The sequence below is a fragment of the Pseudonaja textilis genome, chromosome 1 (genome assembly GCF_049901715.1).
Source record: "Pseudonaja textilis isolate UNSWEBS1 chromosome 1, rPseTex1.2, whole genome shotgun sequence".
Classification (NCBI taxonomy): Eukaryota; Metazoa; Chordata; class Lepidosauria; order Squamata; family Elapidae; genus Pseudonaja; species Pseudonaja textilis.
The window spans coordinates 53263849-53282895 of NC_141990.1; the positions used below are offsets into that span (position 1 = coordinate 53263849).

The 19047-nt window shown below is 40.5% G+C and overlaps 1 protein-coding gene across 1 annotated transcript in view; it reads left to right on the forward strand.

Moving 5' to 3' along the window:
- The first annotated feature begins 5056 nt into the window (after positions 1 to 5056).
- Positions 5057 to 19047, forward strand: part of GALNT14 (polypeptide N-acetylgalactosaminyltransferase 14) — a 296209-nt gene continuing 282218 nt past the window's right edge. Inside the window, exon 1 of the mRNA XM_026695635.2 lies at positions 5057 to 5890. Within this exon, the coding sequence (XP_026551420.2) occupies positions 5762 to 5890 (129 nt within the window). The 5' untranslated portion in view covers positions 5057 to 5761. The remainder of the gene's footprint in view (positions 5891 to 19047) is intronic.

The following is a 19047-nucleotide window of genomic DNA, read 5'->3' on the forward strand; positions in this document are numbered from 1 at the left end:
TCCAGACTGATGAGCTGTATTCGAGTATTGGTCCAGCAAATGTTTTGTATGCTCTAGTTATTAGTGTAATATTACCAGAGAAAAAGCTACGTAAGATTAGGTTAACAACTCTTAATGCCTTTTCGGCTATGTAGTTACAGTGGGCTCTAGCACTTAGGTCATTTGAGATGAGTACTCCAAGATCCTTGACAGAGTTTGGATCATCAACAAGGGCTTGACTATTCAGCCTATATTTTATTTTCTGATTTTTTTTGCCAATATGTAGGACAGAGCATTTATTTGTTGAGATTTGAAGTTGCCATTTGTTTGACTATTCTGATACATAGTCAAGGTCTTTTTGAAGGATAGCAGTATTGTCTGTGGTGTTGAACAGCTTTACATTGTCAGCGAAGAGAACACAGCTGCTCTTGATATGATCACAGAGGTCATTTATGTCGAGTATGAAAAGAGTTGGTCCTAGAACACTGCCTTGGGGGACACCACTGTTGACAGGTACAGAATTTGATAGGACGCTCCCAATTTTGACCATTTGTTGTCTGTTTGACAGTAAAGCTTCTATCCAGTTATACAGGTGTCCAGAGACACCATAAGATTTTAGTTTTAGTAGTTTGTCATGTACCACTGAATCAAAGGCTTTACAGAAGTCTATGTAGATTGTGTCTATTGCTTGGCCCTGATCGAGTTGTGTAGTCCATATGTTTTTGCACTGTAAGAATTGCAGATTACATGATAGTTTTTTCCTAAAACCAAATTATTTATTAGAGAGTAGGTTGTTTGTTTCTAAGTGGAGGATAATGGATTGGTTAATAATTGATTCCATGACTTTACAAGTGACACAGCATAAAGAGATTGGACTATAATTTTCAACTAGGCTGGAGTCTCCCTTTTTGAAGATGGGGATGACCGTGGCTTGTGACCATAGTTTTGGCAAGGAGCTGGTCCTGAAAGATTTTTCAAGATTATGCTTAGAGGTTCGTCTATGGCAGTGGGTAGCTTTTTAAAGAAGTAGGCACATATTCCATCCGGTCCAATAGACAGAGATGGTTTCCAATTGTATAGTGCTTTTTCAACATTGTCTTCTGTAAAATCGATATGTATTAGATCATTGTAGTTGTCTGTGGTTCAACTAGGAAATACTGAGCATGATCCATTGCTGTTTACAAATACTGAGCCAAAGAATGTGTTAAAGAGGTTGGCTTTAATGGTGTCATCATTGCAGTCTTTACCATTAGGTCCTTTCAGGGGTGGGATGGACCTTGAGTCTTTTAGTTTGTTTACAAAATTGTAGAAAGCACAGATGGAATTGGTGCGTAGGTTTTCTTATTGTTTAATGTGATAATTTAATGTGATAATTGGTGGGTTGTGGGGAATGCAAATAATCAATAAACAAGAAGCAAATAAGGAAAAGTAATGGTAGAAAGGATTGCACTGGTCTGTATAGAATGTTATGGCTTCATCATATTTCTGTCTCTGCCTCCATTGGCTTATGAACTATTTGAGATTTTTATGGACTTTCATTCTCTAGTCTGCCTGCTAGTACAAAAATCTCACATCTGTTTCAGTTTCTAATTTATCACTGACACTAGTCCTATGAGGAAAAGTTTTGCTCACATGATACTTGCAATACTATAGGTGTAAAAAGTATATTTTGAAATAGGAGCATATTTGATGTTTTTGATTTGATTGCAATTTGATTTTTAAACTTGAGGAAGATATGACACTTTATCAAACAGAGGTTTAGAGTTTACAATTGCTCCCTAAATGAACACCAACTTTCTGTTAATTTATTGAAATTGAATTCCAGACAGCGCCTTTTGATTTTAATCAAAGGTAAAATAAATCTCAAAATAGTTTATTCAAATAACACAAGGTTTGGTGTCTGCCTTTGCCACAACATTCTGCAACTGTTAGAAATCAAACTTCTTAACAGCCAAACTTGGAGCTATTAGGAGACCCAAAGAGAAATACAATAAAGCACATTTTGGATATAAAATGCTTTATGTCTTCTAGTGGAAATTAATACGTGGCTATAACTTTTATTGTGAAAAATTTCTGAATGAAATTACAAGTGTAGTCAAATCTATTGGAGGAACATTACATTTTGTTGCAATGTTTAACTGTACTGAAATTAACACGAGGTTGAAAATAATTGCAAGCTTCTTTACATGGATTTAACGATAAAAATCAGTCCAGAACAAATTAGCAATGCTTATGGGAAAAATATAATATTGTCTTTGCATTCTGTCAGATATCTGTTTTGGAATTAAGTTTCTAGACTAGACATAGACATTGCCTCATGCAGTATTATGCCTGGAAGTTACCAAATGATGACATCATAATTGTCACATAATTGTTTTTGTCACTTGATAGAGAACTCAATTTTTGGACAGCCATCTAAGAACTCTAAAATAGCTTGATTTGGCTGTATCGAATATACATCTCTAAAAATGAATCAACATGGTTTGGGAACGTGCTTGTTTGCCCCTCCAAGGTAATGTTACTGCCACAGACACTTAGCTACTAGGTGTCTCACCTATTGGTATTTTTTAGGTTTTCTGGAAAGAAATTTGTTCCCTGTTGAACAGGGTTGGGATCTGACCGGTATAACTACCGGTTCTGTCGCTCTGTGTCACGTGCGCATGCATGAGTTGTGCGAGTGCAATTTACAACCTGCTGAGCTGCCCGGACAGCTGAGCAATGCTGCGTGCAAGTGCACAATGGTTGGAAAAGCCCTTTCCCCCTGTTTTTTCAACCGCATCTGTGTCGCACAAAGCAGCTGCGGTTGAAAAAGCAGGAAATAAAGGTCAGGTAACAGCCCGGGCTGGCGGGTGGGCCAAAACAGCAGCAGACATAGAACCAGTTCTATGTATTATATTTGCTGCTTTTCAGAGCAACCGGTTCTACAGAAGTGGACAGAACTGGTAGAATCCCACCCCTGCTGTTGAAGATTTTATTTTTAAATATTTCTGACAGCTTTAAAAGCTCACATCCTCCTTTCCAAATCCAGTAATTAAATTCCACCTACCTGAATTTCCCCCTGCTGTTTCAATTGAGCAAATTAATCTTCATACTATATTTTAACTGTAATCGGAAATGTTAAACAGCTGTTTTTGTTAAAATAAGAGATGGAATATAAAAGCAACTGTATCTTGGGTGTGAAAAGCATGTAATTTTTCTCAACAAAATGTTTGGATGTTTTTTGTCTGCATAATTTGTTTAATTTATGCATTAACAAAATAAAAAAGGCACCCTATATCTTTTTGCTACAAAATTTCACAACAACAAATAGTATTGCAGAATAGATCTTCATGGAAGTAAATAAAATAAAGTTGTACTATGCTGCTGGGAAAAATGATTTTTTTAAGCTTTCCCAACCAATTATTTTTTTCTCAGCAATTTATTTTTTCTTAAAGCATAAAATGATAGTTCGACACCAAATATCACAAAATATTATATGTGATTTCACTGCATTTTCATTTGGTAACACTGATGTAACTAAAAAAAAAAAAACGGAGAAAAGCAAAGAAAAATATCTATTGCCCTGGAATAAAGTGAGTCCTTTTACTACTCACTTTAGGCCTGTAAAGGAAGAATTCTCTCCAGGCAAACAAGTAAGAAAGTGCTTTTAAGTTTGAAAGTATAATTGGATCCTCCTTATAGTAGTGGATGTATCAAATGCCTTGCACAAGTATTACAAAAATGATTAAACACAAAAGACCTCTGTGCACTGGAAATTCTCTCTTCATCACAAACCAGAAAGTTATCAATTGTTGCTAGTTATTGTAGAAACATCATGAAATGTTGTTAGAAGAGGCAGAAGGTAGATCCGGATTTATTAGTGCATCCCTGGATAATTTACTATTGATGGGCTATTAGTAACAATGTTGGAGCATCCTAGACCCATCTGCCTCAGCCTGCATGTTAAGTGGCAACTGACTGTGTGAACCAGTCAGTTTTGTTGATCTTGCTATACGCTAATCAGGATTTTGGATTTCAAATTATTTAACAGTAAGAGCAACAAAGCAACCCCTCCCCCAAATATTGTTGCTGAAATAGCAATACTAGTCATAAAATGGGCAACTAGGATGTGAACCCCCATTTGATTTTGGGTGGTTCAAGTAAGATTTCTGGCTTAAAAGTCTTTAATTCTGAATAAATGACTTTTCAGCAAAGACAAGATGCCACAAGCTTGGAGTCTGCCAGCCCTACCTAAAAGAAGAATTATTTCTCAAGCTGTGCCTCTGCAGGCAGCCTCTCCTTGTGGTTCTTCCTTCAGGGACCACAGGAGATTATGCAAAGGAAGTACTCCAGATGCTGCAGCAACTTGCAATACAGGGTACCACATATGCTTGGAGCGCTTTCCTCTTCGGTCCACACCTTCCCTCAAAGGGGGAATCAAGCAGGAGAAACACCCCCCCCCCCAGCCTCTCATGAAGGGAGGCATGTGAGTATTACTGCCTGCCACGGAGTAAAGCCAAAGAAGTGTTTTTAGATTGACTGCCCTGACTACCCGCATTGGTGTAATAACTGGCAAAGGATAGGCGAGGGCGGGATGAGGAACCGGGAAAATTGTGCAACTTGAGGCTATTCTCCCCCTCCCCTCCCCGCATGTTTCATCTTGAAATAACTAGCTGACTCGCAGCGAGGATGGGTGCCCGAGGGTTTAGATGTAATCTGACACAAACTTCGCCCCCAGCTGCTCTTCGCCCCATCCTCTGAAGCGGGGCGCGTCAATGCAAAGGAAACACCAAAGTGCGTGAAGACGGGCCACGAGTTGTTCCGCCCTCAGTCAAACCGCATATTTTCCTCACAGACGGCTTTCCTTTTCCCTCCTGCCCATGCAGGGTCAGGCGTTTCTTCCCGAACTCGCTCCAAAGTTGCCGCCTTTGGCCCCCTCAGCCCGATCCCAACTCAGCCAGCTTGAGTCCGCGTCGGCCCCGAGTTTGAAGCCGGCCTCTTTTAGGTCTTCTCCCTCCTCTCGCTCGCCGCCAATCCCCCGCCGGAGTCTTCCCCAAACGGGCTCGGGCGATCACAATCCTTCGCGGGGATTGTGGCAGCGCGACGCGGCGGCGAAGAGCTGCAGCAACGAAGCGGAGGGCAGGAGGCGGCTCGAGAGACAGCCGTTCCCCGGCGGGCGAGCTCGACCTGGGGAAGGGATAAATAGGCAAAGCGAAAACGAGCCAACCCGCCTGGCTGTCGATTCGGCCCGGGAGTGCGCGGGGCAGGAGGAAGTGCGGCGGACCGATCTGCGGGCGGGATTTCACCCGGGTAGAGATTCTCCCGCTTGATGGCAGTGGCTTGAGCCACGGAGGGATCATTCCCTTCCCTTGACGCCCGGGAACCCGGCAGCAAGGCAGAGCCGCCGGTGGCCTGCTCTTCTCCGATCCGCGGCTGGAAGACCCACCCGGTCCGTTTCCCCACCCCCTGGCGCCTCCCACTCCAGCTTTCTCCTTCCCTCCCCGCCAACCCCACGCGGGGAGGACGGCCCGGGACTGCCAGCGCCGCTCCCGCTCCTCTTCGTCCTTTCCTGGGCTGGCTCCGGAGCGGGGTGGAGGTGGTTACTTCGCCCGTGCCCCTCGCGGGGCTCGCCCGAACTCATCCCGCCGGCAGCGCTCTTGCCCGCTTAAGAGGGGCGGGAAGCGTGCCGGTCAGCTCCAACCCCGCCCCGCCTCACCGCTTTTCCAAAGGCAGAAGACTTTATTTTGTTTCCCTCTTCTCTCCCCCTGCTCCGCCGCTTTCCTCGCTTTTCTCCAAACTAGAGATGAGGCGGATGAGTCGAAGGCTGGCGTTGTCTGTCCTGGGGATCTTGTGGATCGCCGCTCTCCTTCTCTTTCTCGGGGCCAGGAGGAAGTTGGAAGCGGCGGGCCCCGAAGGAGGGCAGACGCCAAAGGTACGTTGAAGGGCCCGCCCCGCCTCACCTCCTCGGTGGGATCTTGGCGGGGAATAAAGGGACCGAAGGGAGAACTGGGGTAAATGAACGCTGGCCGGGAACGTACGACAGACTTTCGGATCCGAGCGGCCAAGTTGGTTCGGGTACAACAAATCAGCATCTCCAAACCCACGTGGTGACCAGACACCTGCTCGTTTTTTGCTCGGGCGGAGCTTGGGTTCTCCCCCTTGGCGGCTGCGGTTGCTCGGCGGAGTGAGCCTCCTCGGTCAGATTCCCGTTAAAGAGAAAGCGGGTTTCCCCGCCAAGTTTTTTTCTGTTTGTTGTTTTAAAAAAACCCGCAGGCCAAGTGGGAGAAAGAGGAAAGCGCGCTAGCCGTTTGAAAAACGATCCTGGGTGACTTGATCGGGGTGCCTTTGAAAGGCAGTCAGCCGCCTTTATTTACGGGGTGTGCTTTGCCGAGGTGAACCGAACCATAATTCACACAGTCAAACACAAGTTTCTAGTTCCACTAGTAAATCATTTGGACAGGATGGTGGCTGAGTTTATGCAACGCCCCAGGCTAAAGCGGTCTTGGCTCGGATGTGAACGGAGATCTCGGGGAAAGTGATACTGGGTTGTCTGTTGCCTGTGTGTGTATATGACTGTGGTGTTATAAATCTACACATACACATACACAGAGAGTGTGTTTGCGTGTGTGTGTGTGTGTGTGTGTGTGTGTGTGTGTGTGTGTAGATTTATAACACCACACTCATACACACATATATGCAACAAACAACCCAGTATTACTTTCCTGAGACCTCTGTTCAGGATTTGGAACAATGTTTTATGTTTGTATTAAATTGTAACTTTGCACACACACACAAGCACTCTCTCTCTCTCTCTCTCTCTCTCTCTCTGTATGTGTGTGTGTGTGCAAAGTTACAATTTAATAAAAACATAAAACATTGTTCCAGAAAGCAAATCCTTGTAGTAGAGGATCTTCTGATTCTTCCACATGCCTCTCACACTTAACTGCCAATAGTTTGGCCCAAAGCCAGTGAAGAAATGCATAGGTGATAGATATGCCCTATGACACTGGATCCTATGTGATGCTTCTGGTACCCTTAAAGGAAGGTTGTGGAATAGTCAGAAGCCAAAAGCATCATTCAGGAATTATATGTTTGGTCCCTTTAAGTATAGTACTTGCTTGAAATAGATAGGGATGGAGATTGCATTTTTTTTTCTTCCCTTCACTTTTAGGGTATTTTCACAAGAAAACACTAAAGGCTTTTAAATCTGAAATGAGTCCACTTCTTAACTGCGCTACAGCTGGAAAGAAAGTGAGATACAGTTTTAAACCAAATGTGCATTTAACTAAGAGGGATTCTTTATTCAAGTTGCAGAAATGGGAACTGCAGAAAACAAATTTCAGTGTCATTTGTGAAAATGGCCTTAATGCCTTTTAAAATGTGCTTGTTTAATAGGACATTCAGCTTTTGTGAATGGTTAAAAGAGTCTTTAAACTAGAATGGTTTAGTGTTGTTCTTAGGGACAAAGTGCACTTCTAGGTCTATAATTTGAAGATTAAATCCTGCAAAATATATGTACTTGGTTCTGCTGTACAGTGTTTAATACATACATACATACACACACACACACTCCATAGTGTATCTTAAGTAAAAGTTTTAACTTCTGATTTACTGTCTAAATAGCAATATTCACTCAAAAATCACAATATTCTTATGGTTTTACCGCATGGCAAGATTTACACAAGGAATTTGTCTTGGTGCAAATGCTCCCAGTATACATAAAAGAAAAGATACATTCCCCAAGAGTCAAGAATAATAAGGGACAACACTTAATGATAGTCATAGAGTACAATAAGCAATCAAATCATACTAGGAAACAGTCAGTATAGATCGTAAGGATACAAGTGACAAAGTTACAGTCATACAGTCCCAAATGGGAGGGGATGGGTGATAAGGAGTGATGAAAAGATTAACAGTAATAGTAGTGCAGACTTTGTAATAGTGCAGACTGTAACACTGTAACAGTGTTGAGGGAATTATTTGTTTAGCTGAGTGATGGCTTTGGGGGTGGGGGGGACTTTCCTTGTGTCTAGTTGTTCTGGTGTACAGTACTCTATAGTATCGTTTTGAGGGAAGGAGTTGAAACAGATTATGTCCAGGATGTGAGGGGTCTGTAAATATTTTCACAGCCCTCTTTTTGACTCGTGCAGTATACAGGTCCTTGATTGAAGGTAGGTGGGTAGTAATTGTTTTTTCTGCAGTCCTAATTACTCTCTGAAGTCTGTGCCTGTCCTGTTGGGTGGCAGAACCAAACCAGACAGTTATAGAGGTGCAGATCAGACTCAATAATTCCTCTGTAGAACTGTATCAGCAGCTCCTTGGGCAGTTTGAGCTTTCTGAGTTGGCGTAGAAAGAACGTTCTTTGTTGTGCTTTTTTGATGTTAAGTGATATTTTTGATGTTAAGTGTCCATTTTAGGTCATGTGATATAGTAGAACCTAGAAATTTGAAGGTCTCTACTGTTGATACTGTGTTGTAATCCTCAACTTATGATCACAACTGAACCAGAATTTTCATCGTTAAGTAAGGTGGTTGTCAAATGACTCATGTCCAGTTTTATGATCCTTTTATGCTGTGGTTGTTAAGTGAATCACTGCAGTTGTCAAGTGAATAATGCAGTCGTTAAGCAAATCCATCTTCCCATTGGGTTTGCATGTCACAAGCCAGCTGGGAAGGTTGCAAATGGCGATTGCAAGTTGCAAGTGCAAAGAATGTTGTAAGTCACTTTTTCCAGTGCTGTTGTAGTTTTAAATGTTCACTAAACCAAATGGTTGTAAATTGAGGACTACTGTATACCCAAACTACAAGTGAAACTGTCATGCCCCTGTCAGAGTCTGAATCCGAGGAGGAAGAAGAACAGCTGACAGAGAGCGGGAATGTGGCTCCATTGGCTATGGAGGAAACTGGAGAAGGGCAAAGTCCGGCAGGGCAGAGCAGGGAAGAGGTAGAACAAGGGAGAGAGAATTTGGAGGAAGACCTAGGCCCACCCCTCTTAATCCTAAGGCACGCAGGGAGGAATGGAGAAGAGGGCAACGTGGGTTGTGTGGCTTATGGGGGAGGAAAGGGCCCTGATTCCCTTCATTAGGCACACCTGGGAAGAGAATTTAAAAGAGATGAAAGCTGAGACCAGTGTTTTCTGGGAACAAATGTGAGTTTATCTTGTGTTGACTTTGGTTATCTGTGTTTCTGGCATCCTGCCAACTGGGTTGAATTACTGCCATTCCTTCAAGTCTGGAATTCCTTCTCTTGCCCTGCCTCATCTTGCCTTGAGTAGACTTATAGTTTTTGTTGACAACATTTTGGACTTGATTCTCTGCAGCGAAAGGCTGTTCCTGGGAGAGCTCTTCTCCAGATCAGAAGGTAACCAGGACATTGGGGGCAAAGTTAGAGCTAATAAAGGGACTCTTACTGATTTTCTGACTGTATTTGTGCCACACCCCAGGTCATCACAGAAACTTAATAAACCATGTAGATTAGCTCTGGACAAGTATACTATCTGCATATAGCAGAGGGTAGATTGCTTGTCTCTACAATGTATGATTTGAAAATGAAGGACTTTGTTATCACTCATCAAATGTCATTTGTAGATATTGTATATTCTTGGAAATGTGTGCATACCGTGGGTTCGAGTCATCTCTATTATACACTGAGTATCTTTTTGTTTTGTTTGAGACTTGAGGCTTACTTTTTGTAAAATTATTTGTTTTAATCATGATTTGTTGAATAAGCAACATTGGCCAAGATGCCAGAATAGCTTATTCACTACTAAATTGTAAACAAATCACATTATGCCTCAGAGCAATGCATGAGCCCATTTGTTATTGTTGATCGGGACTGGCAGAATTTGTAAGCAAATAGCATTATGGTTGGATGATAGGCCAAAAAGAATGGCTTTATTTACAATACAATCTACAGTTATTTGGGGCCCATTCATATATGAAGGCAGATGTCGTATAATAAAAATGCATTTATCATCTGAACTGAAAATTTTAACTTTATCAGTTCGAAAGATTTTCATTTTTCCTTTGGGTGTGGGTTGTCTGCTAGAGGTTACATTAGTTCTACAGATTGGTTTGGTTCCAAGCTTAATGATTGTTCAGATGTAATGATTTTGGTGAACACTGCAACCTTATATTAACTCAGAGTCCAATTTATTTTTAATCGGTGATATGGAAACTCTGACTAACCGTATTTCTGTACAGGTCTAAAATGCAATAATTAAACCAGTGGGCAGTGTCTCAATCAAGCTTTCCACTCATGTCACTGGCTGGGAATGTCCTGGGCAAGAAAAATAAGCAGTTCCCTTTCCCCCCACCCTTTTTTAACTGCAGCCTTCCCAGCTCTAGATATGCTGGACTGAGGAATAAGGAAGCTTTTTTTCCCCCTTAAAAATAATATTTTAATACAGTGTAACCTTAACTGAAATTTGCCATTTTTAAATAAATAGGGCAGAGGGAAGTTGATTTACAAATCTTGAAATGTGAAATAAATGCAGTCTCTCCCCCCCATCTAGGCCTACAGAACTCTGAATCCTGGTCATGAATCTCAGTTATGGTTGTAATGTTGAAACCCTTTTTTCTTTTCTGACAATCTGCTCATCTCTAAGATATAAACAAGGAGAAGAGCCCCCCTTTTTTTTCCTGTGCTGAGCCTATTGACTTTGGCTGGTACTGTTGAAAGAGAATTTTGTTTGCTTTTTAAAAAAATACCTGAAGAGAGGCCACAAACATCCCCATTAGTAGGACAGAAAGAACATGGATTTCAAAAACTTTTGACTATGGAACGATCAGAAATTTTCTCTATTAGCGATAAAATACCATTCATGTCCACTGAGAATGATTGAAATTGCAGAACAGTATATCTAGAACCTTTAAGATCTGTGGACCTCAAGTCCCAGAATTTCCTAGCCAGTATGGAGAATAGCTAGGGAATTCTGGGAATTTGAGCCCACACATCTTAAAATTGTCAAGGCTGAGAAACACTGATTTAGAGTGTTCTTTCTAGAGCAGCGCCTGCGGGCCAGATGCATCACTCACTGGCCATGCCAACACCCAGTTTAGCGAAGGGGAAAAAAGTCCCAATACGTCACAGGATACTGCCATGATGACGTGAGTGTGACACCCCTGTTCTAGAGTATTCTACCATGTTTTGCTTTCTGATCCCCTAAAGAGCTTTCTAAGATCCTTCTCTTCTCCAGCTACAATCTTCCAAGTTGTTTAAATTCAATTAAAAAAAAAAAATCACGATAGCCACAACTGTGAAAAATAAAACCCTTCAGATTTATAATTCGAGACTTGCTTCCTCCCCTTCCTGCTCCTTTTTCGTGGAGTGCATTGAACAGCAGACGTTTCCAAGAATGCATGATGTGATGCTTTGCCCCACGGGAACAGAATCAGCACTTCAGTCTGGAGACTAACAGCAACTTAGCAGGCAATCACCCCATCAGCTGTGGGGCTGAGTTAGGCAGTATCAGCTTGTCTAGGGTCAGAAAAGTGCAAAGCTTGACAGAGGAAAAGAACTCGCTGATAAAGCTTCAACGTGTTTCTCGGTTTGAAACGTAAAGGCTTTTTTTTTAAAGCAACTGCTTGAAACAGGCTTGATACTTGTCTTTTGCAAAACAACATGCTTGGGAGAGAAAGGCTGTGCTTCTGCACAGAAGCCTACAATGCAGTGCTGTGCTCCCACCTAACCACGTTTTTTAAAAAAATTTCTCTCATGTATATAAATGATTTGCCCATTTCTTTTGGCAGAAAACATTCCCACTTCTCATAAAGATTAGCATTCTGACAGTCACTTTTCAACAACATGGAGATAGCCACAGGTGCCACTAGCCTGCTTTGAAACTGACCATCTTGTATGGCTCTTTTAATGGATGCTTGCATAAATTACTTTTGTAAGTTGTGTTCAAAATTGTGTCTCTTGAAACTTCTCCTTTTAGGAAGTATTACATTAAAATTATTTCAAAATTATATTAGATGCACATAGATTTATTCACTTATTTATATCTTGCCTTTATTTTTTATAAATAACTCAAGATGGCGATCATACCTAATATTACCTTCCTCCTATTTTTCACACAACAGAACAATTCTGTGGAATGGGTTGGATGTAGAGAAAGAAGTCTAAGATGGGTCTACAGAAAGAGCAATTCAGTAGAGTGTATAGTGTTCAACTTCCACATCTTTCTCCGTTTGAATAGAGAAAGGTGACTTAGACTAGATCATCCTTATCCAATTTAATATCCTCCAGATATGCTTTCCTTCATATCCCATGATACTATGCTAGCTTCAAAATCTTGGGAGATGAAGTTAAACAAGTCTGGAGAACACCACCATTGTCTATACTGACTAGCCTCATCTTTCCAAGTTTTAGGACATTAATATTTAGTATCCAAATCCACCTGCTCTCATCCTTTTATTTAGAAATGCAAAACACATGAAGAGAACTAAACTATTTCTCTCCAGCTTTGCAGCTGTGTATGTTTGGTGGAGATGACAGGAATGTGGCCAAATGCAAAAGAACACAGAACTCTCATGCATGCTCATTATTTGAGTAGAAAAGAAAATTTTAGGTACCACAGCTTTTTATACATCACAGTAAGGGATGTCTTTTTATGTGGTTGTTGTAATTTAACAAACTTCATCCAGTACTGTATCATTTTTGCCTCAACTGTGAGATTCTGGGCAATTCACAACATAGGAAAGACAACAAACAGAAGCATAATGTAACACTTCCCATTGAAAAGAAACCTTGCATTGCACTGGGGCCAAAAGCCCATTGAAATCAAATAGTATTCAGATCCTTCCTAATAAGAAAGAAGTCAAATTTCACTGTACTGCCTAGGGCAGCAGAGTTGAAAGATGGAGGTTATTGTGGAGAGAGTCATATACTTGGCTCAGAGTCTTTGCACCTGTCCTTATATGGAAGTGGGATTCTCAATAGGCACTATCTGTATGATCAGAATCAAATGTGGTAGGGTAAGCCCCTGACATATCCTGGTGTCCCACAACATTACTACAAGTAATTCCAGATTTTTTGAATTACCAGGAATCAGTGCAGCAATCCCAAGTTAGGGATGATTCTATAATAATATATCTCCAGGATTGTCTTTGAAGGCAGCTTAAGGTAGAAAATATTGCAATCATATAGGGATCTGGATGAAAGTCACTTTTGACCCCTTTTGCCCTCTAGATATGTGTATAGGCAGAAGGGATTACCATAATAAATGGATAAGAACAGAACTTGGGAAAGGATTTTGAATGGTGTCTGGGTGGCAGGGAGAAGTGAAAAAGGAATCTTTTCAAAAGAGGAAGAAAAAAATTGCATCCCCTTTATGTACCTTGTGCCATGCTGTATGCATTTGTTTGGTCATTTTGGGGGGGAAAAACCTTGATTGATTTCCATGGGGGAAAGCTAAAAAGCCACAAAAACAACTTTCTCTTCTAAAACAATTGGAATGAGGCCAAATTGCTTGCAGATGGGAAATAAAATGCCCCTAAGCTCTGAAGACGCATAGCATGTTAAAAAAAACAGTATAGTAGAATAATATAGAATAACAGGGTTGGAAGGGACCTTGGAGGTTTCTAGTCAACCCCCTGCTTGAGCAGGAGACCCTATACCATTCTGGACAAAAGGTTGTCCAACCTCTGCTTGAAAGCCTCCACAACTTCTGGAGGCAAGCCATTCCACTCATTAATTTTCTCACTGTCAGGAAATGTCTTTTTAATTCTAGGTTGGTGCTCCCTGTCATAATTTTACACCGGTTACTTTTTGCCGTAACCTCAGGTGCTTTGGAAAAAAGGTTGATCCCACTTCTGCTGTATGACAGCCTCTCAAGTGTTAGAAGAGTGCTATCATCCCCAATCTTTCTCTTTATTAGACTAGACATACCAAATTCCCACAACTGTTCATACACATTAGCCTCCAGATCCCGTATCATTTTTGTTGCCCTTTTCTACACTTTTTCTGGGGTCTCAGCATCATTTTTGTATCATGGTGATCAGAACTGGACACAGCATGTGGTCTTGCCAGTGCACTATAAAGCGGTACTTCACGTGATCTTGATACTATTCCTCAGTTGATGACAGCCTGCGTTGGCTTTTTTGGCAGCTGCAGCACACTGCTGGCTCACACTTGTGGCTGTTCACTAGGACTATTACATCCAATTCACAGTTACTGAGCCAGGTGCCACCTATTGTGTACTTGTGCATTTGGCTTTTCCTGATTCTATTATCTCATCTAAATCATTTATGAAAATATTGAAGAGTATTGGGTTTAAGACAGAACCTCACTGTTAGATGCAGTTCCATTGAGAATTAAACATTAGTACTGTTGGTCATCCAGTTGCGAATCCATCTGGTGCTGATGGTAGTAATTTTCATGTAATTTCAAATTTGCCTAGTCAAGCCAGATACAATTTGTTGGTTTCTGTAGGGTAGTTGAAAATTCTTCTGTCCCTTGAGAATGTAGAAGTTTTATTTGATGTATACTTATCCATAAGCGCAGTATAAGTAAAGTGATGTAAAATATAACTATAGAACAATATCAGCAGAATAACAATATAATAATCAATGTAAAACATCTTTTAATAGCATCCAATAATGAATATGCAAAGAAATATTATTCATTTTCATAATGGTCTGGGGGGAGCATATTAAGAGCTTTTTTTAATGTTCAGGAGATAAATGAACTGGGGGTGGACTAGAAGACCTCCAAGGTCCCTTCCAACTCTGTTATTCTATTCTGTTGTTCTGAACTCCAAATGTAGTTTAGAGGAGAGTCCATTTCAAAAAGTAAGAGCTAGACATAATTGTTGTGTATAATGACATGTTCTTCCTAAAGAAATAAACCATATTTTGGCATAATTTCATTCACACAACAGGCTGTCAATTCCTGGTTCCATACAACATGTTGAAGCAGAAACAACCTCTGGAGTCCTTGGTGCTTCCTTGTGCACTGATGATGTTATCTAGTTGAGTAATGAAACATTCGCAAGAAAACAACCAAGCTTGAAGTACATCAAGGACTTGACAGTTCAACCCGGAGCTACAAATATTCTCTTCTGTTTGGAGAAACAACCTAATTTCATTTTAGTGTAGCTGGCATGTTGTGTGGACTTGTAACATGTGTTTCTAAAGATACTGAAAACAAGAGTTTTATTGTAACATTTCCTTCCATTTAACAATCACTCAGTGTAAATAAGCATGTACTAGAAGCACACTCTAAAATTGCAGAATAAAATCCATTGGAGGGAGCATGATATATTGCATTCTTTTTAAGATGAACCTTCCCTTTCCTTTAGCACTTGCTGTAGATTTGATTCCTTTTGAAATCCATTGAACAGTCAGAGATCTCATTTTCCCTGTTCTCCTTCCTACTGAACTCATTACAGACCTGGTTCAGCACTCAGTCAGATCAACAATCTCGTCTTCCAAGAGATGGGAGATCAAGCCGTACACATTTAGATATACAAGCTATGTTACTGTCAACTCCATCAATCTGCTTGTTTAAAATAGCTTCTCTTTCATTTACCTTGAATTTTTCATCAAAACAGTTCCATTCCCCGTGTGATATATAAAAATAATTTTATTCTTTTTTAAGTACACTAGATGCTTGACTTTGGATACTTGTAAGAATTAATCTGAGCTATGTGCTATGTAGGCAAAAACATGATTTAATGTTTCACGGGACCTTGGACATGTGCTTTTTTTTTTTTTTTTCATACGCAGCTGCTTGGAGAAGTTCCAGTTTTTCTTAAGAGTTGGTGAAACATTCTGCTATAAAGTTAACATGTTTAAATAAATTATTGTTAAGATTAACTGTAGTTTACAGTGGTTCAGTGGTTGGAAGAAATTCACTAACTCTGGAAATCTGTTATGCTCCACATGTTCCTGCATTCTAATTTCCATTTATTTTAGCAAGAATATCAGAACTCTTAAGAGCTGCAGCTCAAGAAAATTTGGAAGGGTACAGGTTCTATTTCATTTTGTTAATCTATAGTTAACTGAATTTGGAAGCAGCAGAAGAGAAACCTAAACTTGAGATCGATTCATGCCAAATATAAGTTTGTGTTTTAAAGTTTAACATTGTTCCAGGATTGCAGTCTGATTTTATGAAATGTGTTAAAGATCTGCAGAAAATAAGGAAGGAAGGACCTTGTACTAATTGGTTAGGGACTGATGAAGTGATGACATTGGTGTCTCTTTTCTAAACTAGTGGACAGGTTCCTACAGTAGGGGAGCAAGAACCAGTTATTGTTAGTTATGTGAAAGCTAGGGCTTTAGGCTTAACATAATATGTGAACCTGATTTGTGCCGCAAATTATTATTGAACAAACTGTGGCTTAATATGATATAGGAACTCCATAACTACTGTTTTAATGGCATTTTTTAAAAACTCAAACACCATTTATAAATCCCTTGGAGAAACCCTATATTAGCTTGGATGCTTCAACAGGATTTGAGCCTTGGTATGCACTTTATTAATAAGCTGCTTCTTGCCTGTCACACTACAGAGAAAGATAAACACAGAGAAAGCAGCACAAGTTCATGCCATTAATAAACATAACTTTAGAATCAGCTTTGCTGCCTTCTTTGAAATGGTCCTAATTTTGGATAGATGATTTTAATCCAGACACAGCCGCTAAGCCAATTTTTAAATATATACATAAAATCTTCCAGTATGAAACAACCCTTGCTTTTTTCCCCTTCTCCAGAAGATACCAAATAAACAGAAAGGTCTGGCCATCACGAAGATTTACTGATGAAACTACATCATGCTGATCAATGACCTCCTAGTAGTGTCTTATGGATTTAAAAAGGAGTGGAGAGAGAACAGAGCCCAGGGAAGCAGAGAGCTCAGGCTCAAACTCTTTTCCTTTTCCAGCATCAACTGAAATTGAAAGAGCACCACCATAACTATTTCCTCCCACTTTCAATCCCTGATCTTGGCCAGAAGGATGCCATGTTTGATAGTATGATGGGCTATTGATAGATGAAGGAGGAACGGTAGATTTACTACCTCCATTCTGAGTCCGCCAGAGATCATCTACAAGCGTAATCAATGCCATTTCAGTACTATAACTAAATAGAATATATCCATGAAAGTCTATACAGTATTAGAAATATTGTCTAGTTGGTTGGTTATCAAGGAAAACACTTGAATTGCCTGATTTAAGATTGTAGACCTTTGATAAATTGTTATTCAGATCAGTGAATACTGGTTTCCCTAATATGACTTTCCATTTGGGTACTTCCTCTAAGCAGTCGATAATAGTTATAGGAAACCCCCCCCCCTTTTTTTTTTTACCTTAGCCTTAATTCTTAGTGGTTTTCCTATTTGTTAACATCTCTGTTTCTGATTTTTATATTAGATATATCTAGTCTAATTACTTTGTGATCCATATACCAGAATTCTGTTTTAATGATGGAAAAACAATGTTCATAACTCTCAGTGTGAAAGACTGTGTTGATTTAGAAGACCTTGGAATATGAACATAAGCAACAGCTGTAGATCTAGATGGCGTTGATCATTCATCATCATTGATGAAGATTTCCATACTATTAGTCCTGTTAAAACTAAATACGCTGTATCTGAAGATGACTGGTTAGGCCAATTCAGGCACTGAATGTCCTGGCACATGTTGAGCAGACATGTACACTCTGGAGTTGTAGCACTGATGGCTCTAGGCTTGTGCAACTCACGTTTAATCTGTGCTTGTGCAGTCTGCCTTCATAAAGTTGACAGCCCTGATGAACGAGGCCATGGCAGGTAGAGCAATTTTGAGTCTGTGTTTCCTGGGTGGTCATATCTATATCAAGCGACTTCAGGGAGGCTTTTAATATGTCTTTGTAATGTTTCTTCTGCTCTCCATGCAAATGTTTTCCAGCAGACAGTTCCCCAAAACAGAACTGCTTTGGTATGCACTCGTACTGCATATAGATGATGTGGCTTGCCCACTGGGTCTGCGCTTTCATTAGCAGTGTGTGGATTGATGATAGACTTGCTCTAGAAAGAATTTCAGTATCTGGTACTTTATCTAGCTATCTAATATTCTGTGAAGACAAGTCATGTGGAAATAGTTAAGCTGTCTTGCATGCCTTGGATACACAGTCCACATTTCACAGGCATAAAGAAGGATAGTGAGTACCCATGGCTCTATAGACTTTAAATTTTATTGCTGCACTAATTCTCTGTGTTTCCACATACTGGAGCACAATCTACCAAAAGCAGAACTTGCCTTTGCTATTCTACAATTGACTTCTGTATCAATGATCACGACTCGGAAGAGGGTGCTGCCAAGGTAATTGAACTGGTCCACTGCCAATTGTTTATGCCTTTTGATTGTGGTTTGGGGTTCTGTGAATGGTTCATGCAGAGCAGGCTGGTGCATTGCTTATCTTTTAAATATCAATGGTAAGTTCAAAGTTGTCACAATTTGTAGAGAATTTGTCCATACTAGCATGTATCTAGAGTACTGCATCCAGTACACCTAGAGTACTGCATTCAGTTTTGGTCACCACATTATAAAAAAGATGGTGAGACTCTAGAAAAAGTACAGAGAAAAGCAACCAGGAAGTTTAGGGGAATGGAGACTAAAACATATGAAGAATGGTTACAGGAACTGGGCTTGGCTAGTCTAGTGAAGAGAAGGACCAGGGAAGAAAGACATGATAGCAGTCTTCCAATATTTGAGGGGCTGCCACAGAGAGGAAGAAGTCAATCTGTTTTCTAAAGGCCAGACAAGGAATAATGGATGGAAACTGAACAAGGAGAGATTTAACCTGGAAATAAGGAGAAACTTTCTGACAGTGAGAACAATCAACCAATGGAACAGCTTGCCCTCGGAAGTTGTGGGAGCGCCATCACTTGAGACCTTCAAGAAGAGATTGGACTGCCATTTATCAGAAATGATGTAGGGTCTCCCTCTTGGGTGAGGGGTTGGACTAGATGACCTATAAGTTCCCTTCCAACTCTGATTATCTGTTATCTGTTATCTCTGACTCTGAGTCAGCTTCCGGTCAGTCAGCAAAAAGGTCAGTCACTCAGATCAGTTCCTTCACTCTGGTAATATTTTCAAGCCTCCTCAGGT